The sequence below is a fragment of the Psammomys obesus genome, unplaced genomic scaffold (assembly GCF_907164565.1).
Source record: "Psammomys obesus unplaced genomic scaffold, mPsaObe1.curated_primary_1811, whole genome shotgun sequence".
Taxonomy (NCBI): Eukaryota; Metazoa; Chordata; class Mammalia; order Rodentia; family Muridae; genus Psammomys; species Psammomys obesus.
Window position 1 is genome coordinate 5573195 of NW_026596088.1, and position 27109 is coordinate 5600303.

At 48.0% G+C, this 27109-nt stretch overlaps 1 protein-coding gene and 1 non-coding gene across 3 annotated transcripts; one reads left to right on the forward strand and one right to left on the reverse strand.

Annotated features, from left to right (window-relative positions):
- Positions 1–3197: 3197 nt before the first annotated feature.
- On the reverse strand, positions 3198–15665 carry Chp2 (calcineurin like EF-hand protein 2). 2 transcript variants are annotated; one of them, XM_055627304.1, is made up of 7 exons: positions 5793–5951; positions 5065–5137; positions 4876–4956; positions 4630–4760; positions 4405–4466; positions 3635–3757; positions 3198–3457 (listed from the first exon to the last, which is right to left on the reverse strand). In XM_055627304.1, the coding sequence occupies exons 1-7, from the start codon at positions 5857–5859 to the stop codon at positions 3404–3406; spliced, it is 591 nt and encodes a 196-aa protein (XP_055483279.1). In that variant the 5' UTR covers positions 5860–5951; the 3' UTR covers positions 3198–3403. The 2 variants fall into 2 exon arrangements, with proteins under 2 accessions (XP_055483279.1, XP_055483280.1); XM_055627305.1 differs by lacking the exons at positions 3198–3457; positions 3635–3757; positions 4405–4466 and adding exons at positions 14846–14897; positions 15606–15665 and having other exon boundaries at positions 5793–6003.
- Positions 15666–22052: 6387 nt separating this feature from the next.
- On the forward strand, positions 22053–22159 carry LOC129691564 (U6 spliceosomal RNA). The gene has a single exon (XR_008722494.1). It is a non-coding gene; the product is annotated as a U6 spliceosomal RNA (small nuclear RNA).
- Positions 22160–27109: the final 4950 nt, after the last annotated feature.

Sequence of the window (27109 nt, forward strand, 5' to 3'; positions counted from 1 at the left end):
TTCTTAAGTATAACAAAATGGTAGCTGCTTTACTCTGCTAAGTTTTGGCCAACTTGGCAGGGGTCCTGTGTGACCAAGCATGGTCTAAAAAGCCAGTGTTTCCTGAGGTCTTCTGTTCTTTCCTTTACCACGAGTTGGTATGGTGAGTCTGCTCCAAAGACAGAACCACATGGAGCAGAGTTAGTGCTGCCCTCTAATAACAACAGCACAGTTTCCACAGGGAAATAAAATTACAGTGGGAGCCAGCGAGAGCTGGGGCAGGAGCTGTCCCATCCACTGAGGTTGCTGCTTCGGCAATGAAACCAACACAAGCTCTCAGAGCTGAGAAGTGGCAAGGCTCATTTCTGGTGATGCCCTCAAGGCTTTGGGACACTCCTTTGCCTAGGCCACCTTTGGACTTCCCTCTCAGTTTTCCAAACTTCTCATAGGCCAGTTAACAGCTGAAGGCATTCTAATTGATCCAGGCCAGAGTCCAACCTTCCAGATATGCCTGAGGGCCTTTGCTGAGATAAAGCAGGGCTGGGGGAAGACAACCCAGCAACCCAGCATTCCTGCAGGGCACCAGCCCTCTTCCGCTCTGGCACAAATGGTCCAGCAGGTAGGTAAAGAACTCAGGACCAAACACAGGCTTAATGGGCTTAAATGGCTAGTCTTGGCTGATGGGATTTGGAATCACTAGGGAAACAAATCTCTGGGCATACCTGTCATCGGTTATCTACATTAGGTTAACTGAGATTCGAAGACTCCCCCTCACTCATCCCCACCCCCAATGAACAAAACAATAGAAAACAAGCTGAACACAAAATTCATCTCTCCCTGCTCCCTGACTGCAGATTCAGTGTGAGCAGCTGCCTCAGGCTCCCAGCCCCATGACACCCCCACCGTGATGAACTACACCCTCAAGCTGTGAGGCCCAATAAACTCTCCTTTCCTTAAGTAGCTTGCAGAGTCTGAACCTCTAACGCACTTTAACTAAATCATGCTAATTTTATAGTCCTCACTGTGGACGAGACTGTCGCCTCTTAAGAACTGACAAAGGCCTGTAATCTAATACAAAAGAAGTTGAGGCAGGAGGATTGGAGATCTCCTCTTCAGGCTGTGCACTTAGGTTCTTCTGGGTAATTCCAGAGCAGCCACACTTCTCTCAGCCACGCCAGGGGAATACCTGAGACAGTTCCAGTGCCCTTCCACTTTCCTCTGGAAAAACCTCTCTCAACTGATGGGGGTTTTTTTGTTTGTTTGTTTGTTTTGTTTTGTTTTTTTTTTTTTTTCATTTCTAGGACAGGTAATTTCCTTTGAAATTCAAATATATACATTTTAAGTGGCTTTCCTACAGGGAGGAATTTCAGAATACGCCAATACAAAGCAGAATTGGAGTTTGGGGAAGAGATTTTTTTTTTTTAAGGTTTATTTCCTTTATCTGTATGAGTGAGTTCCTGCCTGTTTATGAATTCATCACATGCGTGCTTTGCGCCCGTGCTGGCTGCCAGAGTGTGGGATCCTCTGAAAGTGGGGTTACAAGTTGCTGTGAGCCACGCTGTCGGTGTTGGGAACTGAACCCAGATCCTCTGCAAGAGAAGCACACGCTCTTAGTCACTGAGCCGTTGTTCTAGCCCCTTTGGAAGAGATTAAAACACACACACACACAACCAAAACAAAAACCCACAGGTTTAAGCAGGAGGTGGGAGGATGTATCAGAGTCCTGAGGAGTCATTCAGGGTAAGGGTAATCAGGCAGAAGTGGGTGTGTGCTTGAGTAGGCCTCTCTATCACAGCCACTTTGGTGACTCGAAAGGTACGTCATAAAAGGTTTACAAGGCATTTAAATGAGATCATAGGGTGGCTCCTGAGGTACATGGGATAGGGTTACAGATGATCGAGTAAAAACCTTAAGTTCCAGGAGTTATACAGGAAGTTATACAGTTGGCATGTAATTACCATGAGCAAAGGTTTACAGTCTCCCAGGGGGCTTCTGGGAAAGAGTATGATGATAATGGAAGGTCACACAGGCTCAGGTCTTAAGCATATTTTGTTGCTATTTTAACTTTTTAATTTTTTTTTTATTTATGTGTGTTTGTGGCCGCTTGTCTGTCTGTATAACACATATGCAGAACCTGTGAAGGCCGGAAGAGGGCATTAGATTTCCTGAAACTTGAGTAACAGGCTGTTCTGAGCCCTCCAGCGTGGGTGCTAGGAACTGAACCTGGGTCCTCCGAAAGAGTGGTGAGTGCTCTTACTGGTTGCTCTATATTTCTAGCCCCTATTTTAACATCGTTGTTTGAAATATCTCTATATAAAAGCAATAATCTCTGAACAGGAGAATTCCACTGCGAGTGCATGTGCACATACACACACACACACACACACGCACACGCACACACACGCGAGCTCATTGCTACAACTCTTGGCTCAGTTTTTGAGAGACTTCAGCCAATCTTCTCATGTCTCTTCAGTCTTTCTCCTGTCTTTCTAATCTGCCTCAGTGTGATTTTATATTCTATTCTGCCGTCTGTCAACGTTTGAGAATCTTACCATGAATACAACAGAATCATTTCACAGAACTTGGAGTAACTACACACTTTTGGAAAGTATGTATGGTTTGTTATTTGTACATCTTCCTCCCCCCCCCCCCCCGTCACTACCAACCCCATCGCATTATCTTTCATCCTGGGGGTCAGAGAAAAACCCATTCTAGAGGCCACCTTTCAAGGTTCCCTCAGTTTGCTCAACCAAGCAGTAAGATGTGTCGTTCATGTTGCCTGAACAAAACCAGCACGGGCATAGGACATGTGTACATGCATGCACGCACACTTTTCAGATATCATTACTTCATCTTCCGCCTCTCACTCCATCCTAAGTCTTCAGGCCTGACTTCAAGGTTTCAGAATTATTATGTGACACAGGCATAACCAACTAGAACGCTCCATTTCCCTGGAGATAGAGAAAAGACCCCAGCTGAGTCAATGATGCTGCTTGGTTGGCCTTCTCGGAGTAAGACGTCTCTTCCCTCTGGGTTAGTGGGCTGTGAGGATGTGATCTGGGGTGCTGGTGGCCCATTCTACCACAAGGAAAGAATGCAAGAAGGTAGCTGAGCTGAGAAACACGGGTGAGAAAACTCAGTCCTGATGACATTATTTTTGTCCTTGGCTCCAGCTGTGCCTAAACCTCTGGGCTGTCTAATTACATGCGCCATGCAACTTATTTTATTTTATTTTATTTAGGTTTTTACTCATATCACTTGGATTGGGTTTCAGCCACTTACAGGCAAATCACTGCCTGGTCTCACAAATCTGAGACCAAATGAGACTTCAGCACACAGCCCTCCAACTCCTTTCCTGGTTCTAAACAAAGTTTCATAGCAAAATATAGCTTATGAGATCCCACATGAGCCAAAGGCACAGGGGTCACTTCAGGATCCGGATGCTCATTTTCTGCTCGATGTTCATCTTCTCTAAGGACTGGGGAGAGATGGGTAAGGTCAAGTCAGGAGGCTGAAATCTCAACCCTAGGCCTCTCACCTCCTCCCCTGGAGTCCTAGCATCTCCCAGAATCCCTCAGGCCTTGCCCATTCTCCAGTGAATTGTATTTCCCAGGCCCTTCTATCCTAAAAGCACCTGACCTCAACTCCTCCTAACCTTGGTGAACTCCAGGAAGGACACAGCCCCGTCACCATCTTCATCCGCTTCCTGCACTGTGCGGTCTGTGATGCTCTCCAACTGCTCATCTGTCACCTGGACCCCGACCATCAGTCGGAGTACCTGGGAGACGAGACAAGAGGCAGTCAGAGAGGGCTCCACCAGCCCCAGCCCTGGCCCACCTCGCTTTTCTTACTCTTTACCATCAAACTCAATTTCCCCTGTAGCCTCTAGCAAACACCACACATACACACACACACACACACACACACTATTTCACTGTTCCATATGATTCTCTGTCTCACCCTCCAACACTGCTCACCTGCACCTAAACCTTCCGACCTGATTGCCATCCATCCTCACTCCACCCCCCCTCACCCTACACTCTAACTTCATCAGCTCCCCACCCCCCAAGTCGTGGCACTACTGACATTTGGACCTAGATAACTCCTTGGTGTAGAAGGCTGTCCTAGGTGTTTTGGTGTGTACAGCGACATTCTCCAATAAACACCAGTTGTGTGATGTCTCGTAACCAAACCAAATGTCTCCGGGTGTTAGCAGATGTTCACTCAAGAGGCCCTAATCCCAATCTCATACCTGCTTTTTCCCACCCTTTCTCCTAACTAACCCACACCCAACCCCATCCATCCCCGTGTCTTAACCTAACCCCCATCATCTGCAACCCCAGGCCCCCAGCCCCTTCCTCCATTTAACTATCCCGCCGCCTGCCCCGCCCACACCACGTCTGATGCACCCCGAGTTCTTCTGACCTGTAGCATCTCATTCCTGGAGATCTTCCCATCCCGATCCAGATCGTAGAGCTGAAATGCAACTGGGGCAAGAGAAGGGACTAGGAAGGTGAGGCTCCCTGAGCTAATTTTAAATCCTCATCAGGCTCACAAGGGAATGAGAGGCTCCTGGGCCTCTCTCTGGTGTGGGTAAATCTGGGGTTGGGGGGTCTCACTTGAGCAGGTCTCACACACACACTCACTCACAGCGCAGTTTGTTCATTCTGCTGTTTAGGGGTTCAGGTTGCTTGGGGTCTCGGATTGTTGCATCTTCCTCATTTATAGGTCGAAAATAAGCCAGGACCCTGGCAAAGCCGGCGAAGTCCAGCCTCTGACTCCTGTAGGGGACAGGAATGGAGAGGGACAGTGGTCACCCAGACTGCCAACACCTGTAGCTCGCTTCCCACCCGCGTCCGGCTCCCCTTGGCCAGGCAGCCCAGGCAACGGACTCACTTGTTGGGGAAGAAGCTGTCTATAATGCGATCTCCCAGAGGGTTCACAGCCAGCTCCCCGATCTGCTGGAGGTCCCGGCGGCTGTGAAGACAAAGGAGGGAGGCAAAGGCGAGAAGTGGAGGGGGGCGTCAGGGAGAGGGGTGGGGCCAGAAAAACAGAGGCAAAGGGTCTTGCATCTGTTCTGCTCACCTCAAGAAGCCCTTTTCCTCCTTGTCCAGGGCCTGGAAGCGGTGGTAGAGGCGGAGCAGGCTGGCTTGGGAGACTGCGGGAGAGAAGGAGGCGGGGCGGGGTGAGCCAACAAAACTTCCACGTCCTTACCGCCAGATCCTGTGTGCATTGGGGGTGCGCTGCAAACCCCCCCCCCCCGGCCCAGGGCACGCGGGCAGGGAAGCGACAGGGCTATTCTCATCTATATCCTCCCCTTCCATACACCGATGTGACGGGGTCCTCCACCTCCCTCTCCCCCAGGCCCCACCTCAGCGAGGCTTCAGTCATACGGAAGAGGCTGCCCGGTAGGGATACAGGGAGGGGGAGTCGTCAGCCGTGCAGGACCAGGTGCGGGGTCCTCCAGGCAGGAGGGAGCTTGACTCGAGGAAACACTGGGTTGGAGAACCCAGGACATTCCCAGAGCCCGGGCATCGAAGTCAGCCCCCTGCAGCCTCCATCCGAGCTCGAGGACGCCTAAGTGAATCTGGTCCATCACCCCGAGCCGCCTCGAACCTGCGATCCCGGTTCGCCTGGGTCCCGGTTTCCCAGCTCCAGATGCGCGAATTCCCGGACCCCAAGCCCTATTAAGTCTCTGCTGTCTGGGACAATCAGCCTCCATTCTGGGGACCCCCTACACTACTCTAGACCTCTCCTGTGCCCGCCCACGGGCTGCTGGGCTGCCCCCCCTCCACCCCAACCCGGACACTCACAGCCAGTCTCCCTGCGAATGAGGTCCACGTCCGGAATGAGCGCGGCGTGGGAGCTGCGCGAGCCCATGGCAGAGCCCCAGGAGGAGGCGAGCAGCCTGGGGAACCAGGCGTCCTCTCCACCCGGCCAGGAGGCACGGCCGCCCAGTGGCCCCGGGGCCGAAGGTCACGGGCCTGGAGAGCAGCCAGAACCCGGGCGTTCTTCGCCTGCCACCTACAACCCGGGAGAACAGAAAACAATGCCCGGGGTAGCAGGTCAGAGGGGAAGGCTGAGAACAACCGGTCGTTTCAGCCCTGAGATTGAGGTCGCCTGAGGCTGGGAGACACCAGGGCCCCGCCTTCCTCGCTCCTGTGCGAGCCAGTTATTTTATTTTATTTTTTTTCTCCCAACCTGCCCTAGACACAAGCCCACCTCCTCGACGGCCAAATGATGCTCACTCAATTCTTGTTCATGTCCCACTGGGCTGGACGAAGACATTCTTCTGGGGACTGGAAGGGGGGCAGGGAGGGGGTGGAGGAATGGTGATGTGCCCCTGGGCAGGAGGGGGTGATACTGGGGAAGTCCGGGCTCCAGTACTTGGGGCAGCTGAAACAAAAGGCTCGGAACTACTCCCTCGAGCTCCCTTAAGAGGCTGAGGCAGGAAACTAGGCATGAGTAAGTGGCTACTCTTGAGTCCTTCTACAGCTGTAAGGGAGCACCACAGACTGAGTCATTTACGAAGAGAAAGGGTTTAGGGCTGCAGAGATGGCTCAGCCGGAAGGCCCATGTTCCATTCCCAGCACCATGGTTCACAGCTCTCTGTAGCTTTAGTCATCAGGGGCCCAGTGCCTTCTCCTCGCCTTGGGGCAACCTAGGCATGCTTGTGGTGCCTGCAGGCAAAACACCCACACACATCAAAAATGTAAAATGATTTTTTAAAAAAAAAGGACAAATGTAGGTGGGGTGTCACGCACCCCTAATCCTAGCAGAGACAGGTAGATCTCTGTGAGTTCACAGCCAGCCTGTTTTATACATGAAGTTCCAAGCCAACCATGTACATAGTGAGAACCTAGTCCCAAAGATAAGTTATTAGTTAATTAGTTAATTAATGGATGAAGTTGTGCATGTAGTGTGAATTTTTTTTTTCTTTAAAAACACAAAAATGTTATGGGAATACGTTCTGTTTTAATCCCAGGTGTGGGATATGGGGCTGCTTCTGATTGTCCACAGCAGCTGACTATGATTTGTCTCATGTTCTAGCAGGGGAAATGATTTTGCCACCAGCTGAAGATATTTTACATTTGGGATTCTGGGAACTCTTCAGAGAGTATGTAAAGCCAGAGACCCAAGAGAGGCGATGGCTGCTGCTCCCCCTGTGGCTGCTGCTGCCCCTGCTGCTCTTGGTTGATGTGTTGCTGGTTGCTGGATTGCTGATTGAAGATATTCTAACAACGAATATCAAACTCACCCCAAGGAACTTGATGCCCCTAATCAGCAGGAAGTAGTTTAACTATATCAATGGCCCTTTCCCCCTCTAACCTTCTTTCTCTCCTACGCATTGTTGAGTGGGGCGGAAGGGATAGGGGTGGTGTAGGGAGGTAGGAAAAAGAACCCAATAAAGCAGCCAAGAGTCTGGCTGCAGGTGCATACCTGGAGCCCCAGCACATGGAAAATAGGCATGAGAACACTATCCAGAGTTAGGAGCTATCCTGAGCTACATTGTGAGTTCTGAGCCAGCTTGGACAACAGAGTGAGCTCCTGACTCAAAAAATATAAAAGGAGCCAGACAGTTTTAACCCCAGCACTTGGGAAGCAGAGGCAGGCGGATCTTTGTGAGTTCAAGGACACCCCGGTCTACAGAGTGAGTTCAAGGACAGCCAGGCAGCTGTTACACAGAGAAATCCTATCTCAAAAGACCAAATATATATATTTATATATCTATGTATATATATATATATATATATATATATATATATATATATGAAAGAAAAAAGAAAGGACAAAGGGGTCATTCAGCTCTTGACTGGGAAGTGGAAGATCAGGTGGCTTCATCTAGAGTGTCCTTGATGATGAGGTCTCTGCAGAGTCCTACATAGTCCAGGGCATCACATGACAAGTCCAACAGAGCATCCCCACTCGGTGCTCTCCTGTTCTACTCATAAAGCCACAGACCCAACCTAGCCTGGTGTGGCAGGCCTGTCATTCCAGCCACTCAGGAGGCTGGGGCGGGGGGTGGGGGGTTAAGAGTTCAAGGCTTGATCTTTTAACAGAGTGGGTTCCAGGCTGGCTGGGCAACTTAGACACTGTTCCAAGATTTAAAAGCAGGGGGCTGGAGAGGTGGCCCAGTGAGCAAGTACTCTTATTTGCAGTGCAAAAGTGGGGACCTGAGTTCTAATCCCTAACATTCACAAAAAATTGCTAAGCATGGACACATGTGCCTGTAACACGCATGCACAGGCTTGAGTGCATACAAGCACATGCAAGCACACATACACACGCACACACGTACAGGTGTACACAGATGTATGTGCATACTTTATTTGATTTTTATTTTTGTAAAGTAAAAGCAGAGTGGCCGCTGTAGCTCTGAAATAAGAGAGTGCTACTTAGCAACTGTGTGGCCCTGGGTTCAATCCTCAATTCTGAAAAAAAAAAAAAAAAAAAAAAAAAAAAAAGAATACCCTGGGTATCCACTATCACCATATTCACATATATACATATTTTCAGAGGGAGAAGGTGCAGGAATTTTATTACAAAGGCTCAAGTTCATATCCATTTGGGAGGAAGAAAGAGTCTATTAGTTTCTGGCCTGAGACAGAGGCTTAACTCCGAAGAGACTTGAAAATATTGATCTAAAAATGCTTGCTTCTCTTTCAGACTAAATCACTGACAGAAAGATGCTTGATTCCCTTTCAGATGCCCCCCAAGGACTGAAGAGTGTGGGAAGCTACCTCCTCTCCCACAAAGCCCAGCAATGTTCCAGGCCAGCGCTGGGAGTTAGGCTGAACCCAGGAAGGAATGCGTCCCTGATGTTGGGGCAGCAGTGACCCCCAGCAGGGTCAGAAAGGGGTCTCCAGCCTTGCTCTCTGAGTCAGTGCTGTGCTCAAGTCACTCGAGTTAACGATAAGCCTATATGCACAATCATCCCCAAGTGCCGGGCGAACCCAGTGCCAGGAGCCACTCCTGCTTCATGCATGCAAATGGGGGTTACACCAACTCCACAGTACACATGCCATCTGTTTGGTTGTTTAGGGAATTCTTCTGAAGAACCTATTAGACTTGCTTCAGTGAGGTGTGTGTGTGTGTGTGTGTGTACAAGCATGTGTATGCGTTATTGCCCTGTGTGTGTGCAAATGCTCTACCACTGAGTTACATCCTCTGCTGATACTTTTTTAAAGCTCCATAAAGGTTACTAACTTTGGCAAGCAAGATGGTTCTTGCTGCCAAGCCTGAAGACCTGTGTTTTATCACCAGGAGCCACATGGTAAAAGGAAAGAACTGGAAATATTTCTCCTGGAAATATTTCTCTGATATCTGCATGTATATAGTGCCCTGATACATACATACATACAAGTATAATTTTCTTAAGTGTCCAGCCATGCTTGACGAAGTTCCAGTTAGAAAAACAAACGTTCAAAAATACTCAGGAAAACATAAGACTCTTACCAACTTAAAAACAAAATGGACAGAGGACTGGAATAGAACTTTCTTTAAAGAACGTGTATAAATGTCCAGATAAATGCAGAAAGAGATTCTCAACGTAACTGGCCACCAGGGGGTGAAGAGTCAAGCCACATCGAGATATTATGTCACCTTCCCTGGAATGACCGGAATTAAGACCAACAGAAACAAAGGAAAATCACAAGTCTAGTGAGAAGGTGGAGAAATCAGAGACCCCGCACTTTGCTCATGGAAGCTGAAATGGTGCAGTCATCATGGACGACTACTTTGAGATTTCTCAGTAAGTAAAAGCCATCATGCAGTCTAACAATCCTCTCCCATGCATATACACAAAAGAATCAAAAAAATGGAGTCTCACCGGTCCATGGTGCCACGTGACCCAACTCTCCCCCTCCCGGGGAATTTTTTTCCTAGAGGAGTCCTCAATCAGCTCATCACAGAGATGCTTGCACATCCGTATTTTACTGGTGCACAGTTCACATAAGGCAATAGGGGAGCCAGCTTAGGTGTCCGTCACCTCGTGAGGATGAAGAAAATGTGGTGCGTTTATATACAGTGGAATTCTATTCAGCCAGAAGAAAAAACAATATCACGACATTTGCAGGAAAGTGGGTGGAACTGAGAATCATTATGCTTGACAAGACACACCAAGCGCAGACAAGCAAACACTGCATGTTTACCACATTTGCCATTTACTTATTTAGTGTGGGGCCATTGCGTGTACGTGAAGGTCAGAGGAGGATGGGGAGCAAGCCATGAGGACCAAGCCGGTAAGCATCGTCCCTCCATGGCCTCTCCTTTAGTTCCTGCCTTCAGGTTCCTGCCTTAAGTGCCTGTCCTGACTTCCCTCTGGGATGGTGTGGAACCTGGAAGCATAAGATGAAATAAACCCTTTCCTCCTCAAGCTGATGTGGGCCATGTTCTGTATCACAACAACAGAAACCCAAGAGGAGCGTGGACATTTGTTCCAGACTTTTGGATTCCTATAGTTTTGTTTGTTTGCTTGGTTGTTTGGTTGTTTGGTTGGTTTTATGAGAGAGGGTTTCTTTGTGTAGCCTTGACTGGCCTGGACTCGCTCTGTAGACCAGGAACTCACAGAGATCCGCCTGCCCCTGCCTCCCTGAGTGCTGGGACTAAAGATGTGCACACCACCGCCCGTCTACTTCTGTTTTTCATTTCAAAAGTTTTATTTATTTCCCGGATGATCTTTTAAAACTGTTCTTTGACAATTTCATACGTGAAAACACTGAATTTTGACCATCCCCTACGCCACCCCACCCCTCTCATTCCCCTCCGTGGTTTGCTCGGCTTTCTTGGAGCACGCAGGGCCATCTCTCATTCCTTTCCCTGTCACACTGAACCCCTTCTGCCCAGCCAGTCTCCTCCTGCTTTGAAGTCTTTCCGTGTGTGTGTGTGTCCTGCCAAATTTAGTTAGAGTTGCTTGCATAAGTATAAGGGTGAGGGTTATTTACCAGAACACGGGAAACTTAGCTATGGCTACACCACCAAAGAAATCGGCACCCCTTTCCCAGCATCCATTAATTACCCATAGTCCCTCAGTGAAGGGTGGGGCCTTGTGGGCCCATGCATGGTGAAATGGAGAGGGGCCTAATCTTGTGAGGTAACTACAGTTACAGTGACTTCAGGGACATATTGGCTGTGACACGTCAAAAGACACTGACGCACAGCACTCCTTTCAGCCCCCTGGCTCTTCTCTTCTTCCCATCCCCTTGTCAAGATGTTGCCTAAGCGTTGGAGGGAGACTCCATAGTCACTTATTCTCCGTCCTTTGACCAATGCACCACCTACTACAGAAAGAAGTCTCTCTGGTAGAAATATGCTAAAAGGGACATTTTAGCACAACTGTGAACCAATTGATCTCTATTGAGTTAACACCTTAAATGGAGAAGTTGTACGGTACATAAAGTATACTGCAATACAGCTGTTTAGTAATAATCACCAGAAAAACTCTGAAAGTAAGGGAACTAAAGATAAACCTGCTCATATGGATTCGTAGTTGTTGTTATGTGTTTGTTTTGTTTTCAAGACAGGGTCTCACTGTGTAGCCCTGGCTGTCCTGGAACTCATTCTGTAGACCAGGCTGGCCTCTAACACTGAGCTCCATCTGCCTCTGCTCAAGGCATGTGGCTTGAGCACATGGCTCATGGCTCATGGATTCTGAGATGTACTAGAAAAAGTTAGAGTTGTCTAGAGTTGACGTGGGGGCAGACAGGAAAAGCAGACACAAGAGGTGAAGAGCTCCAGCTGCTCTTACAGAGAACCCAGGTTTGTTTCCCAACATCCACAAAAGAGATCTGACTCCCTCCTCTGGCCTCCTCAGGCACCAGGCACACACGTCACGCACAGACATGCAAGCTGTATGTACCCGTACACATAAAATAATAAATAAACGTCTTTAAAAGAAAAAGACAAGAAGGCCAGATACAAATGTATATGATAATTTGTCAAGCGATTTTAAAGTAACATTTTTAAACAGTAGAGCTGGAGAGATGGTCAGTAGTCCAGAGCACTGGCTGTCCTTCTGGAGGATCTGGGTTTGATTCCCAGCCCTCACAGGGTGGTTTGGATCCATCTCTAGCTCCAGTTCCAGGGGATCCAGTGGCTTCTTTCCACAAGCAGCAGGCACACATACATACATGCAGGTTAAATATTTACACCTATAAAATAAATACTTTTTAAAATCAGTGGAGAAAATAACACACGTTTTAGGACATCTGTCTTCGTGGGGGGAAAAAATTAAAATGCGCCCCTAACTTTTTAGACAAAATAAATAAAAGATTTAAATGCAAAATGATACTATATAAAGACAGAAGAAATTGGCTATATTCTGCAAGTCTTGAAAAAGAAACTTTCTAAATAAGAAACAGAATAGAAATCAGAGAAAACTTTAAGGCCCTGTATGCTATCTGTGCACGATACCTATTGTAGCACATCTGTAGTTAAAATACAACACTGGTGTACATATTCAGTGGCTGTGCAAGGTAATGCAATCTAACAGGGGAAACTGACAGAAGATGTGACCCGGAAATGATCCATAAGGTGCTGGACTGACAGCTCAAAGGTCAGAGCACTTCACTGTTCTCACAGACAGCCTGGGCTCAGCACCCATATCAGACATCTCGCCAGCTTGTAACTCCAGTTCCAGGAGATGCAGCAACCTCTTCTGGCCTCCACAGGCGCGCGCGCGCGCACATACACACACACACACAAACACACACACACACACACACAAACTCGGAAAGTGAGCAAGAGTCACCTTACAGGGATTTTATACCAAAAGGATCAAGTTCATGGCCACCCTGTACCAAAAAAAGTAAATAGACAGCTATTAAGAGTCAACATGATACCCATAAATTGTATTTGATGGCTCAAATATGGATAATCACAGTGTGCCAGTCACTTTCTATCACTTTGATAAAATACGGTTAAAACTCAACTTTAGAAGAAGGAAGGTTTTATTTGGGGTCAGTTTCTTCCTTCGGTTTGGTGTGGGCTGTTTGGGTTTAGTGGGGGCACAGTCTTGCTTTGCAGCAAGGGCTGGTCTTCAGTTCAGTCTCCCTGTGTCTGCTCCCAAACACTGCCTTATAGCTCTGTGCTACCCACCCTGGCTCTGGCCCATGGCCCTGGTGACAAGCATGGCCAAAAACACAGCATAGGAAAACTTCCTCTCAAGCTAGAAGGGAAATGAAGAGTGCCAGGGGCTGGGATCATAGCATCCCTAATGAATTCCCACAATAATCTGACTTCCTTCCACAGAGCCTTATCGGCTCTGCCACCTCCCACCAGCGGGGACAAAACCTTTAATTCGTGTATCTCAAACTACAGCATTGTAGTCCTTTCCAGTACCATATGTGTATTTAGTGGGGGAAGGACTAGGTTGGTTTTTGATGCAGGGTCTCACTATGTAGTCCTGGTTGTTCTAGAACCATTATGTGGACAAGGCTAGCCTGGAACTCAGAGATCTGCCTGTCCCTGCCTCTGAGTGCTGGCATTAAAGGCATGTTCGACCTGGCTTAAATTAATTTTGTGTGTGTGTGTGTGTGTGTGTGTGTGTGTGTGTGTACGCACACACACGCGCGCGCACGCACGCTCGCATGCCAGCGCCTTCAAGAGCTTATAAGGGAGTGTTGGCTCTCGAGGAACTGGAGTTACAGATAGTTGTAAGCCACTCAGTGAGGGGAGTGGCTTCACGTATTCTCTGCATCCACCCCTGGAACGCTTTTTCAGACAAAGACTGAAAAATACCCATCTCGCCTTTCACACACTAACACCAGTCTTGGTGCCACTGGCCACGTGAAAGTGGGTTCTCACGAGAGGTGGCTTTCTCTACAGATGTGTGCTCGGGAACTGCCACAACGCTTTTTCTTTGGGTTTCAGCAGGAAAACTAGAATTTTGGTATAAGCGGGGAGCCCTGTCAAGTGTACTGGCTTGAGTGCCTCGGGGCCTGGTGGACGGCAAAGGAAACAACGGGCTTCACCAGGAGTGAGCCATCTCTCTGCTGATACTTAAGGAAGGTGGCTCACTGGGGAAGGAGAAGAGTCTCTCTGCTAAGGCCACAGACACCTTCAGAAGGAAGACCAGTGGGAACAATGATGGCTTCCCCTGCACCCCTTCCCTTTTTGCAGGCGAGATCTCACGATGCACCCCAGCTGTCCTGGAACTTGCTATGTAGACCAGGCTGGCCTGGAACTCACAGAGATCTCTGCCTCCTAAGCACCACGGTCGAAGACATGAGCCACTGGGCTGGGAGGGGGCCTCTTTATAAGGACACTGATGCTAGCTTTGGTGGCCTCCAAAGGTCATCTGATGGAGGCTTGGTGCTCCTGAGTGGTCACGGAGGCTTTGAGAAGCGGGGCCTAAAGATAGTAAGTTAGGTCATTGAGGTGTGCCCCTGGGAGGGGTATGGAGATGCCAAGCCAGTCTGTCTTTCAGCTCCCCATAATGAGGTGAATGGTTTTGATCTGCCACAGGCTCCCAACCCTGAGGTGATGCCTTGCCGCCAGCCCATGGAACTGAAACCTTGGAGAGCATGAGCCCAAATGGACTTTTTTTCCTGCCTTAACTTGATTTATCTCAGTTGTTTTTGTCACGTTGATGGAAATCTACAACTAATCATAGCCACAGGTGGTTTGAACAGCTCATTACCCCACAAAGACCCGACCTCCTGCTAACATTCACACCAGATTAGGCTGCAGACCGGGCGAGGGGAGATACAAACATTTAGAGCACCGGGGATGGCTCCCACACAGAATGCCTGTCAGCCATCTACATCGGGCTAACGAGTCTATATCCCTCTCTCCCTCTTGCCCCCTCACCTCCCCAGTACACCTCCATATCACAGCCCAAGCGCTCTTGAAAACCAATAAGCCATACCAGCGGCTCCCAGTGAGATTTCCGGCTTCCGGTGGCAGGAGCCAACCTGAACCTAGATGAAGAAAAAAAGAGCAGATTTCACTGAAGCCTAAGGGAAATCTAAGGGAGCAAGTGTCAGATGCGGCCTGATCCAGGCCTCCCAACCATGTCAGCAGATGCCACCAGTTCCTCCCTTGACGTTCCTCACTCTCACAGCTACCGTTTCTCTGCACTGAACTGCTCCTCGACTCATCAAGTCAGAATTTCCTTGATCTCCTGGTGTCCTGGTCCCGCTTTGTGTGGCTAACACAGGGTACAACCGGTCGGGGACTGTAGTATAAACAACAGAAATGTACTCAGCTTGCAGTTCTAGAGGTTGGGAGTGGCCTGGAGTGTGGCACTGGCCTGTGGAAAGGGCCCTCTCGCTTTCTTGCTGTGCCATTCCATGGCAGAAAGACAAGTGACGAGTTGGAGGGCAGGGGGATACATTAATGAGAGGGAGAGGGAAAGGAGAAAGAAAGCATGCATGGGAAGGGAGAGCGCACTGCTTTTATGTCAAGCCTGCTCGAAAGCCTACTCCTAACAGCTAAGTCCTCCATCCAAGAGGACAGAACACTCCTGAGGGAAATCGGCTCCCTTGAGGCCCCGCCCCAACGCTGTTGCCCTGGAGACTAAATGCACAAGCGCTGAGGAAACATCCAAATCACAGTTCCTGACATCCAAACACACCCTGAAAAAGAACCCACCAACCCCTGCACAGCCCAGCTGTGGTCTCACTCACCTTGAAGCGGAGATGACACCGGTCTTGTGACCCACAGGCCACCATGATAGGGAGAGGCAGTTCCTGAAAGCAACGGGTTTTTTTTTTTTTTTTTAGCAGAAGGGGAAAGGATGCTGAACAGACTAAACAACAGATGTCAACAGAGCGACCCAGTGATAAAGCAATGTTTACACTCAGAGCTCCCTTGTCTCCTAGCAGGGAGCACCAGACCAGGCAGGAACTGGGAACTGGGTTATGCAAGACGCAAGAGGGGCAGTTTGGGAGGAGCCCCGTTTACCCCAAAGATGTCTCTTGCTGTGACTTGACCATCCTCAAATCCAGGAGTGTTCAGTAAGCTGCAGGGATGGTTACAGTGGGGCCAGGCGGAGGCTGGGGAGATAGCTTAGTGATGATGAGTTCTTGCTGAGCAACTAAAAAAAAAAAAAAAAAAAAAAAAAAAAAGCTGTGTTTAGATGCCAGCACTCATATAAACAGTCAGGCCTGATTTCCCACGCACCTGGAACCTTTGCAGTGTGTTTGGGTCAGGGGACGGGGTGAGACAGGAAGATTGCTGAAACCTTTCTCTGACCTCTACACACACATATTCATGCACAACTACCACCACCACACACACACACACACACACACACACACACACACACACACACGAACATAAGACAGGCAGGCATGGTGGCACACACCTGCAGTGCTAACACTCAAAGAGACTGAGACAGAAGCACCCGCACGTTCAAGGCCAGCTTGGGTTACATAGCAAGACACTGTCTAAAGCCTGTGTGTCTGGTATGTATGTCACACGGTTAAATTATGTTGCGTAGTTAAATTAATGCGAACCGTGAAAAGTCTGCAGACATGCCCCTCCATCCTATTTTTAACTCTTCATTCCAGGAGCAGCCACTTTACCCCTCTCCTGTGGCTCTTACGGAATTGTTCACGAAAACAAATAGTAGGGCTACCCTCCTAGCAGAATGGTTCTTTTCTAGAAGCTGCTCCCAACAGACCTCCTTTGTCAGCTCATTTGCAGAGACTGCCAATGCTTCTTGGCCTCTTGGCTAACATCAAGTGCAGAGGCTGCTTCACACTCATGCAAAAAAAAAAAAAAAAAAAAAAAAAACCCCACACATCAAGAGCAAGGAAGTGCACATGAGAGTCTCCTGGTACTTAAAAACTACGGGATGCTGGGGAGATGTCTGGGTTGGTAAAGCGCTTGCTATACAAGTCTGAGGACCTGAGCTTGAACCCCCAGCTCCAGGGTAAAAGTCACAAGGGAGGTAGAGACAAGCAGATCTCTGGAGCTGGATGGCCTAGCCGGATTTGGCAAGTTCCAGGTTCAAGGAGAAATCCTGCCTCCAAGGTGGAGAAGCAATGGAGGCAGACAGCCTCTAGTCCCTCATATGTGTCCACATGCAAGGAGCTCATGCGACACAGACACATGCATACATGTAAGCAAGCACATGTCTAGAATAAAATTTTAAAAATGCTAGGTGCTACAGGCTCCATCAAAAAGGATCCAGAGACGGTGACAATTGACAGAAAGTCTGAAATCCAACACGGGGTCTATAGTTAAAGAGTAAAAGACAGAGAGAGAAAATGGAGGGAAAGGAAGAAGAAAGGGGGTAGAGAGAGAGACCGGAGGACTTGGTGGGGGCGGGGCAGTGTGTGGCAATCACATACTGTCCTCTGGGGGTGGGGGGAGGAGAAGAGCTTGAATGGCAGTGCCCCAACCCAAACCCTCACACTGGTTCTGAAGGGCATATACAGACAATACATACACTGTTATACAGGATGCTAGACTGAGATAGCAGATATGAAGGAGGGAAAAATAAAGCAAATAGAAAGACGGAGGAGGATTGAAGTTTTAACAGAGAAGTTAGGACAGGCTTCAGTTAGGTGATATCTGAGCAAAGACTAGGGTGTGAGGAATCTAGGGGTACAATTATCCAAAAGCACTTCAGGCCAAACAGAAAATGTTCCATGTGCAAAGGTCCTGAAGCCCGTGTGCAAAGACCTCCCTGGGCTGTCTATAGGAATATTAGGAATTTAGGAGACATTGAAAGGAATGGATAAGGAAGGGTCTCCGATGAGTTGAGAGCAGAGAGCCCCCAAAAGGAAAAGAGCTTGTAAGCCCCTCTGAGGGCTTTCATTTTCACTCAGAGTGAAACAGGAAGTCATGGATGGTTTGAGGAGAGAGAGAAGTGAAACATACAAGTAATCACTTTGCAGAGGGTGTTCATCTCCCGCGTCCTCTTTAACAACTCGTCCCAGAATTGGGGGTTGGAGAGGTGGCTCAGACCGGCGCCACCTCTGGTAAAGAGCACGTGCTGCTCTCGCAGAGGTCTGGAGTTGTTTCCCAGAGCTCACATCAGGTGGCTCACATCTGCCTGTAACTCCAGCAGCAGGAGGTCAATGCCCTCATCTGACCTCCACAGGCACCTGCCCACAGGAGCACAGGAGGCAATCACTCACACAGACATGCATACATACACAGAAATAACGTTCTCCATTAAGAAGGCAGTCACTGCAGAATTCATGGCTGTTCTTCACAGCGCAAATCTATTACTTTGTACTGGGGCTCACAGGTCAAGGGGCTGGCAGGCCTGTGTGCCTTCTGGCTCTACAGAAGAACCTTACCTCCATGTTTGCTTCAGCTTCAAGAGGTTGCCCACATTTCCCAGCCTGTTGCCCCTTCCACCCTCAGAGCCAGCACCCATATTGTCCCAACCCAGCCCTCCAGCCTCACATGTCCGGCTGTACTGGGCCTGCCTCTCTTCACAAGGATCCACAGGTTCAGTTAGACTCACAGAGAGGATGCTAACCCCCCCACCCCCAGTCCTGTAAACCTTACCTCCTTGACTTCCAAGGTCCCTTTGGCCACGTGAGGAACCGTATCTTCATGTTCCAGAGACTAGGACACCTGTCTCTTACGTAGTTACAGCACAGATGAGAAGAGAATGCTAGGAGAAAGTGAATGTGGCGGTCCTGACCTGCCAGGGGATGAGAGAGTGTCTAGGGGAAGGGGACAAAAAGGGGAGGGGGCCCAGAAAGGTAACCCCCAAGCCAGGCATTTGTGGCACATACCTGATGTTCCAACAATCCGGACAGAGGCAGGAGGACTATGAATTTGAGGCCAGCCTGAGCCACACAAGGAGATTCTGTCTCAAAAACTAAATAAATAAATAAACAAACAAACAAACTCAAAAAACAGCCTGGCTGTGGTGGTGCATGCCTTTAATCTCTGCACTCACGAGGCTAAAGTAAGCAGATCTCTGTAAGGTTGAGGCCAGCCTGGTCTATAGAGTGAGTTCCAGGACAGCCAGGGCTATACAGAAAAACCCTGTCTTGAAAAAAAAAAAAAAAGGATTTCGCCATCCACAGTACTCACCTAGAACAAAAGTTTAGGAAGCCCTTTCTCTGGGTCTTTCTGTCCTAATGAAAATTACTAGCTTGCATTAGGAGACAAGGCAGCCCATCCACATGCCTGGAGAGTACAGTGGCGGCACAATTTTCATGAACAGGACTTTGTTCTGTCCGCAGGGGGCAAGGGGCCCACACAGGAATCCATTCAAAGAACACTGTCTCTACCCCAAACACAAATCTACTGTCTGTATTTCAAAATGTGTGTGTGTGTGTGTGTGTGCGTATACACAAATGAAACTTGATTTTCTTTTTCACAAGCCCATCTATAATTCCAGCACTAAGAAGGGTTGGCTGAGGCAAGAGCATCACAAGTTTGAAGCTAGCCTGAAATACAATAATGAAAATCTGTCAAAGAGAGAGAGAGAGAGAGAGAGAGAAGAGGGGAGGAGATAGGAGAGTAAGAGAGAGGGGGGAAGAAGAGAGGAGAGAAGCAGAGAGAAGGGAAGGGAAAAGGGAGGGGAGGGGAGAAAGAAGCTAAGAAAGAAGCAGAAAGGAGGGGAGGAGAGAGGACAGGAGCAGAGGGAAGGGGAGAGGAGAGGAGGGGAGGGGAAGAGGAGAGAGGCAGAGAGGAGGAGAGGGAAAAGGGAGGGGAGGGAGAAAGAAAAGAGGAAAAAAGCAGAAAGGAGGGGAGGGAAGAAAAGGAGAGAGGAGAGAAACAGAGAAGAGGGAAAGGGAAGGGAAGGAGAGGAACAGAAGGGAGAGGAGGGGAGGGGAGGATAGAGGAAAGGAGCAAAAGAGGGGAGGGGAGTAGAGGAGAGGGGGAGAGAAAGAAGAGTCATGGGAAAAGAGGAAAAAAGAAAGTAGAAGGAAAAGAACAAGAACGGAGGGATGGGGAGAGGAGAGAAGGGGAAAGAAAGAAACGAAGGGAAGGGAGATCCTTTCCAGGGAGGACGACTCTGTGAGGCTCTGCTGTGAAGGGCGGGCAGTGAACACCGCAGCTGCACAGTGCCCTCCCAGCTCTGCCCTCGCAGCATGAGAGGCCATAGACAATAGGTAATAAAAAGGCTATTTCGACAAAACTTAAACGTTCCAAGGGAAGCGCCCTCTTTCCAGGACAATGGGCCACACTCACATGGGAAATCAGGCTCCTAACTCAACGTGCAATTAAAACAACTAAGTGCAACAAAAGTCATCCAGGGCCACACAACACATCTGAGCAGAGATTAAGCATTGGCTTGTATGTGCACAAGCCAATGCAGATTTGGAGCCATGACCTTGGTAGCCTGTACATGTAACCCCAGGAGATAGAACCTAGACAGTGGCAACATCTCCATCTCATGGAAAGGTCTAGAAAACTCCATCTGTGGCTGGGTGACACACGTCTTTAATTTCAGCACTCAGGAGGCAGAGGCAGGCAAATCTCTGTGAGTTCGAGGCCAGCCTGGTCTACAGAGTGAGTTCCAGGAAAGCCAGGGCTACACTGGGAATCCCTGTCTCAGAAAACAAAACAAAAAGAAAGAAAGAAAACTCCATCTGCTGCTACACTGGGCATGTTCACACCTTGAGAATTTAGATAATTTTTAAAGTTATCACAATTAGCAAGGCTTTTTTTTTTTTTTTTTTTTTTTTTTTTTAGGCAGCGTTTCTTTATGAAGCCTTGGCTATCCTGGCAATCACTCTGTACATCAGGCTGGCCTCGAACTCACAGAGATCTGCCTGCCTCTGCTTCCTGAGTGCTGGGATTAAAAGTGTGCACCTCGGCCGCTGCCACTGCTGCCGTCACCACCCAGCTGAGCAAGACCTTCTTAAAAATAATTTTGTTTACAGTCACATGTGCGTACACCTGTGCTTGTGTGACACAGTGTGTAAGTGTAGGTTGGCTCGGGTTGGTTCGGTCCTTCCACCACGTGGGGCCCAGAGACTGAATTAGGTCATCAGCCCCTCGGAAGCTCCTGTATTGGCTGAGCCATCTCACCAGCTAGGGCAAGACGTTTGAAAACCAAGCACACCGTTCAATCTCCATCTTATTAAGGGAAACGCAAATTAAAGCTACACCAAGATGACTTTTTTTTTTTAAATTTTTGAAACTGGGAGGACCTCGGCTGTTGGATAAAAACCGTTGGGGAGACCCTGGGGAGACAGGAAGTCTTGTTCATGCACTGCAGCTGGGTGGCTGGGTGACTTCATCTCACTCTTGTGGAGTCTCGGGGCCACCAAATGGTAGATGAGTGCTCTCCTGGATCCCACGCAGGAATTCTAAGAATTTGCCCTAAGGAAACCCTTGCAGACTCGTAAGAACACGTGTGCAAGGTCATCTGAAGCAGCATCGTCCTTCCAGCAAAAGACTGGAACCCACCCAAACGCCTATTAGGCTAATGAAATATGATGAAGCTGGGGAAAAAGTGCTTCCTGCAATTTGATACAGAAACACCTCTAAGATACACCAAGTGAGAAAAGCTAGCTGCGGGCCAGCGCGTGTTTCTTAAGCTCTGGGAGAGCACAAAAAATATCTATGTTTTCATACATGCGGAACTGAATCTGAAAGAAGCCTCTGTTAAAGTGGGGGCCTGGACAAGGGGAAGGGACAGTACAGCTTAGATAGATGCGGACAGCCATCAGCAGGGGCTTTTCCATTTCATACATTTTCGTATGGCTGAGTCTGAACACATTACCAACTCAAAAACCAGGCTCTCAGTCAGGCATGGTGGCATGTGCCTGGAATTCCAGCACTCAGGAGGCAGAGGAAAAGAGCACTGAGAAACCAAGGCTGGCTTAGGTTACCTAGCAAGACCTTGTCTTGAAAAATGAATAGCTGGACGGTGGTGCCGCACGCCTTTGATCCCAACACTCAGGAGGCAGAGGCAGGCAGATCTCTGAGTTCCAGGGCAGCCTGGTCTACACAGTGAGTTCTAGGACAGCCAGGGCCACACAAAGAAATCCTGTCTAAAAAAAAAAAAAAAAGCATACATACATACATACATACATGCATACATACATACATGCATACATACATACATACATGCATACAGCGGAAGAGATGGACGAGTCAGCACAAGTGTGAGCACCTAAGCCCACATTAAAAATTTGAATGTGGTGCTCGCTTCGGCAGCACATATGCTAAAATTGGAACGATACAGAGAAGATTAGCATGGCCCCTGCACAAGGACGGCACGCACATTGGTGAAGCGTTCCATATTTTTTCATGGAATCCTATGTCAGAAGTGGGAAATAGTAGGTTATGGAGAGGACAGGAACCCCACAAGGAGAGCAACAGAACTAGAAGATTTGGACACAGGGGTCTTCCCAGAGACCCATACTCCAACCAGGTACCAGGCATGGGGATAACCTAGAACCCCTGTGCAGATATAATCCATGGCAGTTTAGTGTCTAAGTGGGTTACATAGTGATGGGAAGAGGGACTGCCTCTGACACAATCTGATTGGCCTGCTCTTTGATCACCTCCCCCTGAGGGGAGAGCAGCCTTATCAGGCCACAGAAGAGGACAATGCAGCCACTCCTGATGTGATCTGATAGACTAAGATCAGAAGGAAGGAGAGGAGGACCTCCCCTATCAGTGGACTTGGGGAGGGGCATGCGTGAAGAAGGGGGAGGGAGGGTGGGACCGGGAGGGGAGGAGGGAGGGGCTTATGGGGGTTACAAAGTGAATAAAGTGTAAAAAAAATTTATATTTATATATATAATTTAATGTGGCCATATATCCAGTCTAGAATCTAGGTTGCACTTTTTTTTTTTTTGCTTCCCCCTCCCCCCAAGACAGGTTTTCTCTGTGTAGCCTTGGCAGTTCTAGAATCGCTTTGTAGACCAGGCTGGCCTCAACCTCACAGAGATCCACCTGCCTCTGCCTCCCCGAATGCTGGGACTGCAGGTGTGTGCCACTGTGCCCGGCTTAGGTTGTGCATTTTTAATGCGTGCAATTGGTTGTTGATAAAATGTTAAGGTGAATTTCATCTTTTTTCATTTTACTACATGCTATAATATATACATGTGTAATATTAGGACAGGAATCGTGTGTAAATTTAAAAAATAATAATATGTGTATTGGAAGATTCATAGTAAAACTTTCTCACTGTAAAAGGCCTGTATTCATACAGGAATCAAGGGTTGAAATCAGTTTCAAACCCAGTTACAGCCATAGCCACTTATTTGCTACACTCTACTTCCCCCTGCTGTAAGTACATGGTATTACACCCTTGACCTCCAGCGTATACACACAGTTGTAGAGATTAAATAACATGACTCCCAGAGCAAATGATTTTTTTTTCCCCCTAAGGAACTACTCAGAACCTCTCTGCAGTGGGGTCTGGAGTCGGGGAAGAAAGAAGGAGGAAGATAGAGCGCACATGAGCCAATGGTAAAAGGTAACTCTAGAACTTGCTAGCACACCAGCTTCAAGAAAGACAAAATAGAAACCATTCAGAGCTGTGGAATTAAAAAAAAAAAAAAGTGAGGTGCTGGAGAGATGGCTCAGCTGTTTAGGGCATGAGCTGCTCTTGCAGAGGGCCTTAGTTCAATTCCCAGCACCCACATGGTGGCTCACAACTGTCTGTAACTGCTTAGTGTCAAGGTAAGCCACTCAGCAGCTCGTTGGCTCTGTACACTATGACACGATGCTAAGAATTCACCAGATCAGATACTCCCAAATGACGGTGCCCAGTCAAAAGCAGGGCCCCAGCCAACGGAGATAGACAGTCGGCCCAGGACAACCCCAGAGCCTAAGTAAGAACAAGCCCAGAACGACTACAAATAAGCCAACACCTTATAAACACTACCCTGCCGTCCGTCATCCATTTTCTGCTTCCACACTTAAGACTCATAGTTATGTTATTTAGTCCTACAGAGAGAAAAGAAAAAGAAAAAAAAATAGGACATGTTCAGAGGGTCTTCTCACTGAAAAGAACTTAAGAGTATGGGAGCTCACAGTTAACTCGGGGGGGCTAGGGTAGGAGGTACAAGGTTGAAGACAGCCTCACCTACATAGTGAGACCTTGTTTCAAAAAAAGATGGAGGAAGGGGTTTGGGATAGGGTACACTAAGTTTCCAGCCTTGGCTCTGTAATTTTGCTTCCAAATAATGTGGGAACTCTGAATAGCTCTGGAACTCAGTTTTGTCACCTTTAAAAATGGGAGCAATATTGGTGATTTTTCTCATAGGGTTGTTTTGAGGAAGATCAAAAGGTATTTGCAAAAGGCTCTTTGCACAGCCCCTGGCACAGGTCAGGTACCTGGTGATATTATTGTCATCATCATCATCATCATCATCATTATCTTCAGGCAGGGTTTCTCTGTGAATCCCTGGCTGTCCTGGAACTCACTCTGTAGACCCGGCTAGCCTCAAACTCAGAGCTCCACCTGCCTCGGCCTCCTGAGTGCTGGGATTAAAGGCATGTGGCACCATGTTCATCTAGTCATCATTATTTTTCCCCCTGAGGCAAGGTCTTTTTAAGGAACCCAGGCTGACCTCCAGCTCTGATGCCTGAGCCTGAGCCCCAGTGCTGGAACTGTAGGCATGCGCCACCATGCTCCGATAGCTGTGATTAACAAACCACCCATAAAATTGTCTGGAAATGTGGCAATTGGCTCTTAGGCGCAGGATCTACCACACCATTGAAATACAAACATTAAACGCTCCCAGGCATCTGCATCAAGAAACACAAATGGTCAGACATCCCTCAGCTTCCCTCAAGATGTCTCAGGTCTGCTACATCCTGAGCCTTGTCCCTCCCTCCCTTTCCTTCTCATGCCTGGGATAACCAGTCTTTCTTGATTAAGGCAGCAGAGAGACTCCTAAGGTTTTTTTGTTTGTTTGTTTGTTTTGTTTTGTTTTCCTTCAAAAGGAATAATAAGCCTGCAGTTTGAGATGTGACCACTAGAGGCCTCCCATGAGGCAAGATTACTGAGTTGTGTTTGATTCACTACCTTACTAATTAATTACTAGCTTTGATTACTTGGGTAAATTACTTAATGTCTCCACAACATGGTCTGTTCATCTGTAAATTGGGGACAATAAAACTTCCCTGTGTAAGTTAACTGATTAAGTACATAGGTATGTGAGCAGGATTACTTTTATGTGCAGGAGAAAAAAAGATTCTTATTCTGTGTCCAAAGGCACTCTTGTTGTTGTAAATAATAATGAGTTAAAATGGGCTAAATATTGTTCTTTCTTAATTACTGCAGCAGTATTTTCCCTCTATCACAAACAATAAGACACAGGCACCTGGTATATTTATAATTGCCTTACTTACCTTGGGCTGGGCAGATATTTCTACCTACGCTGTCTCTCCATCCATCTCCCGGCCCCCATCCAATGCCGTCTACCTTGATCCTCCTCACCTGGTCTACCTTCCATCCATAATCCCAAGGTACTTGCTTGTGTTCTTCATCTGGGCCTTTCCACGCCATTACTGGAGTCCTTCCTCTAAGCCCACATGGTCCCCTCCCATTCCCCTCCCCATTCCTCTCCTCCCTCCTCTCTCACACTAACCTCTTTCCTCCTCTTTTCCTGTCTGTCTGCCTCCTTCGATTCTCCTCTCTTCTCCAAGCCCAGGAACCTCAGCCATGCCTAATCCATTCTGCCCTGCCCAGGTATACACACACCAATCAGGTATGTCTTAGGCAGGTTTACAAAACAAGGATAGATGTAACCAGATCTTGAGAGCCAGTAACACGCATCAGACCAACCTCCAACACACTTTGGAGGGTGTTGGCGCAGAACTGACCAGGTGTGGCAGCATGAATGAATGTGCTAGCTGGTGTTTTGTTTTGTTTTGTTTTGTCTATAAGCTTGACAAAAAAAAAAAACCAAACAAACAAAAAAAAAAAAAAAAACAAAACGAGAGTCCCTGGGAATCAGGAACCTCAACTGAGAATTTGCCTCCATCTGATTGGCCTGTAGGGAAGTGTGCGGGATTTTTTTTTTTTTTTCTTGATTAATGATTGATCTGAGAGGGCCCAGCCCACTGTTGGCCGTGCCACCTCCACCTCTGAGGTGGTTCTGAGTTGTATAAGAAAGCAGGCTGAGCAAGGCATGGAGAGCAAGCCAGTGAGCAGCAATTCCTTCATGGCTTCTGTTTGGGGTCCTGCCTCTGGGTTCCTGCCTAGTCTTTCCCTTGATGAACTATAACCTGTAAGGCCAAATAAGCCCTTTCTTTCCCGAGTTGCCTTTGGTCATGGTCTTTATCTAAAATACCTATGGCTGGCTGAATTTATTTATATAAATAAATAAATAAATAAATAAATAAATAAACAAACAAACAAACAGACAGACAGACGTAGGTCCAGTAACGTGCCACAAGATTCAATGACCTAAGCCAGATCCCCAGGACCTACATGGTGGAAGGAGAGAAGCAACTCCCACAATTGTCCTCTAACCTCCACACGTGTGCCGTGGCGAATAGGACCACACACAAACACGTAAATGGGACTATAAAAGTTTTTAAAGAAAGTAAGTTTGTTTAACTCATAGTATTGGAGGTCACACAAAAGGAGACTCCAGCATGAATGAATCTACAACAAACAGCAGGGTGTAGCCAAGAAGAGGAATCACAACTCTATCCCTTCCTGGGCCACTCTCCCAAATGACCTGAAGACTTTCCACTTGGCCTCACCTCTTAAAGGCCTCATCATTCCCAACACCACCATCCTGGGCACCAAGTCTCCAGAACATGAGCCTCCAGTGGACAGGCTGCAAATGGTAACGGTGTGAGCAAGCAGCCCGCACAGCAGCGCTACATAAGGGCATCAGTTTATGTAAAGGGGAAAGGCGCATAAGAAAAGCACCTTCGTTGTTGCTTGTTTAGTTGATTGGTTGGGTTGGATTTTGGTCTAACTATGTCTCCAGGCACGGCCTTAACTTACAATCCCCCTGCCTCAGCCTCTCAACTGCTATGATGACATGCATGTGCTACTACAGCCATTTTTATTTTCTATTTTTTGTGTCACTGTGAGTTTGCCTTTCATCCTTGTAGCCTACTCCCCATAGCCTATAAACACTCAATAGCAACAGTACATTCCATTCCATACTTTACTCTTCCCTTTCCTTCTTACCCTTTCTTCTTCCTCCTCCTCTTCCTCCTCCTCCTTTCTCTTCCTCCTCCCTCTCTCTCTCCTTCCTATATGTATTGCTTTTCTTTT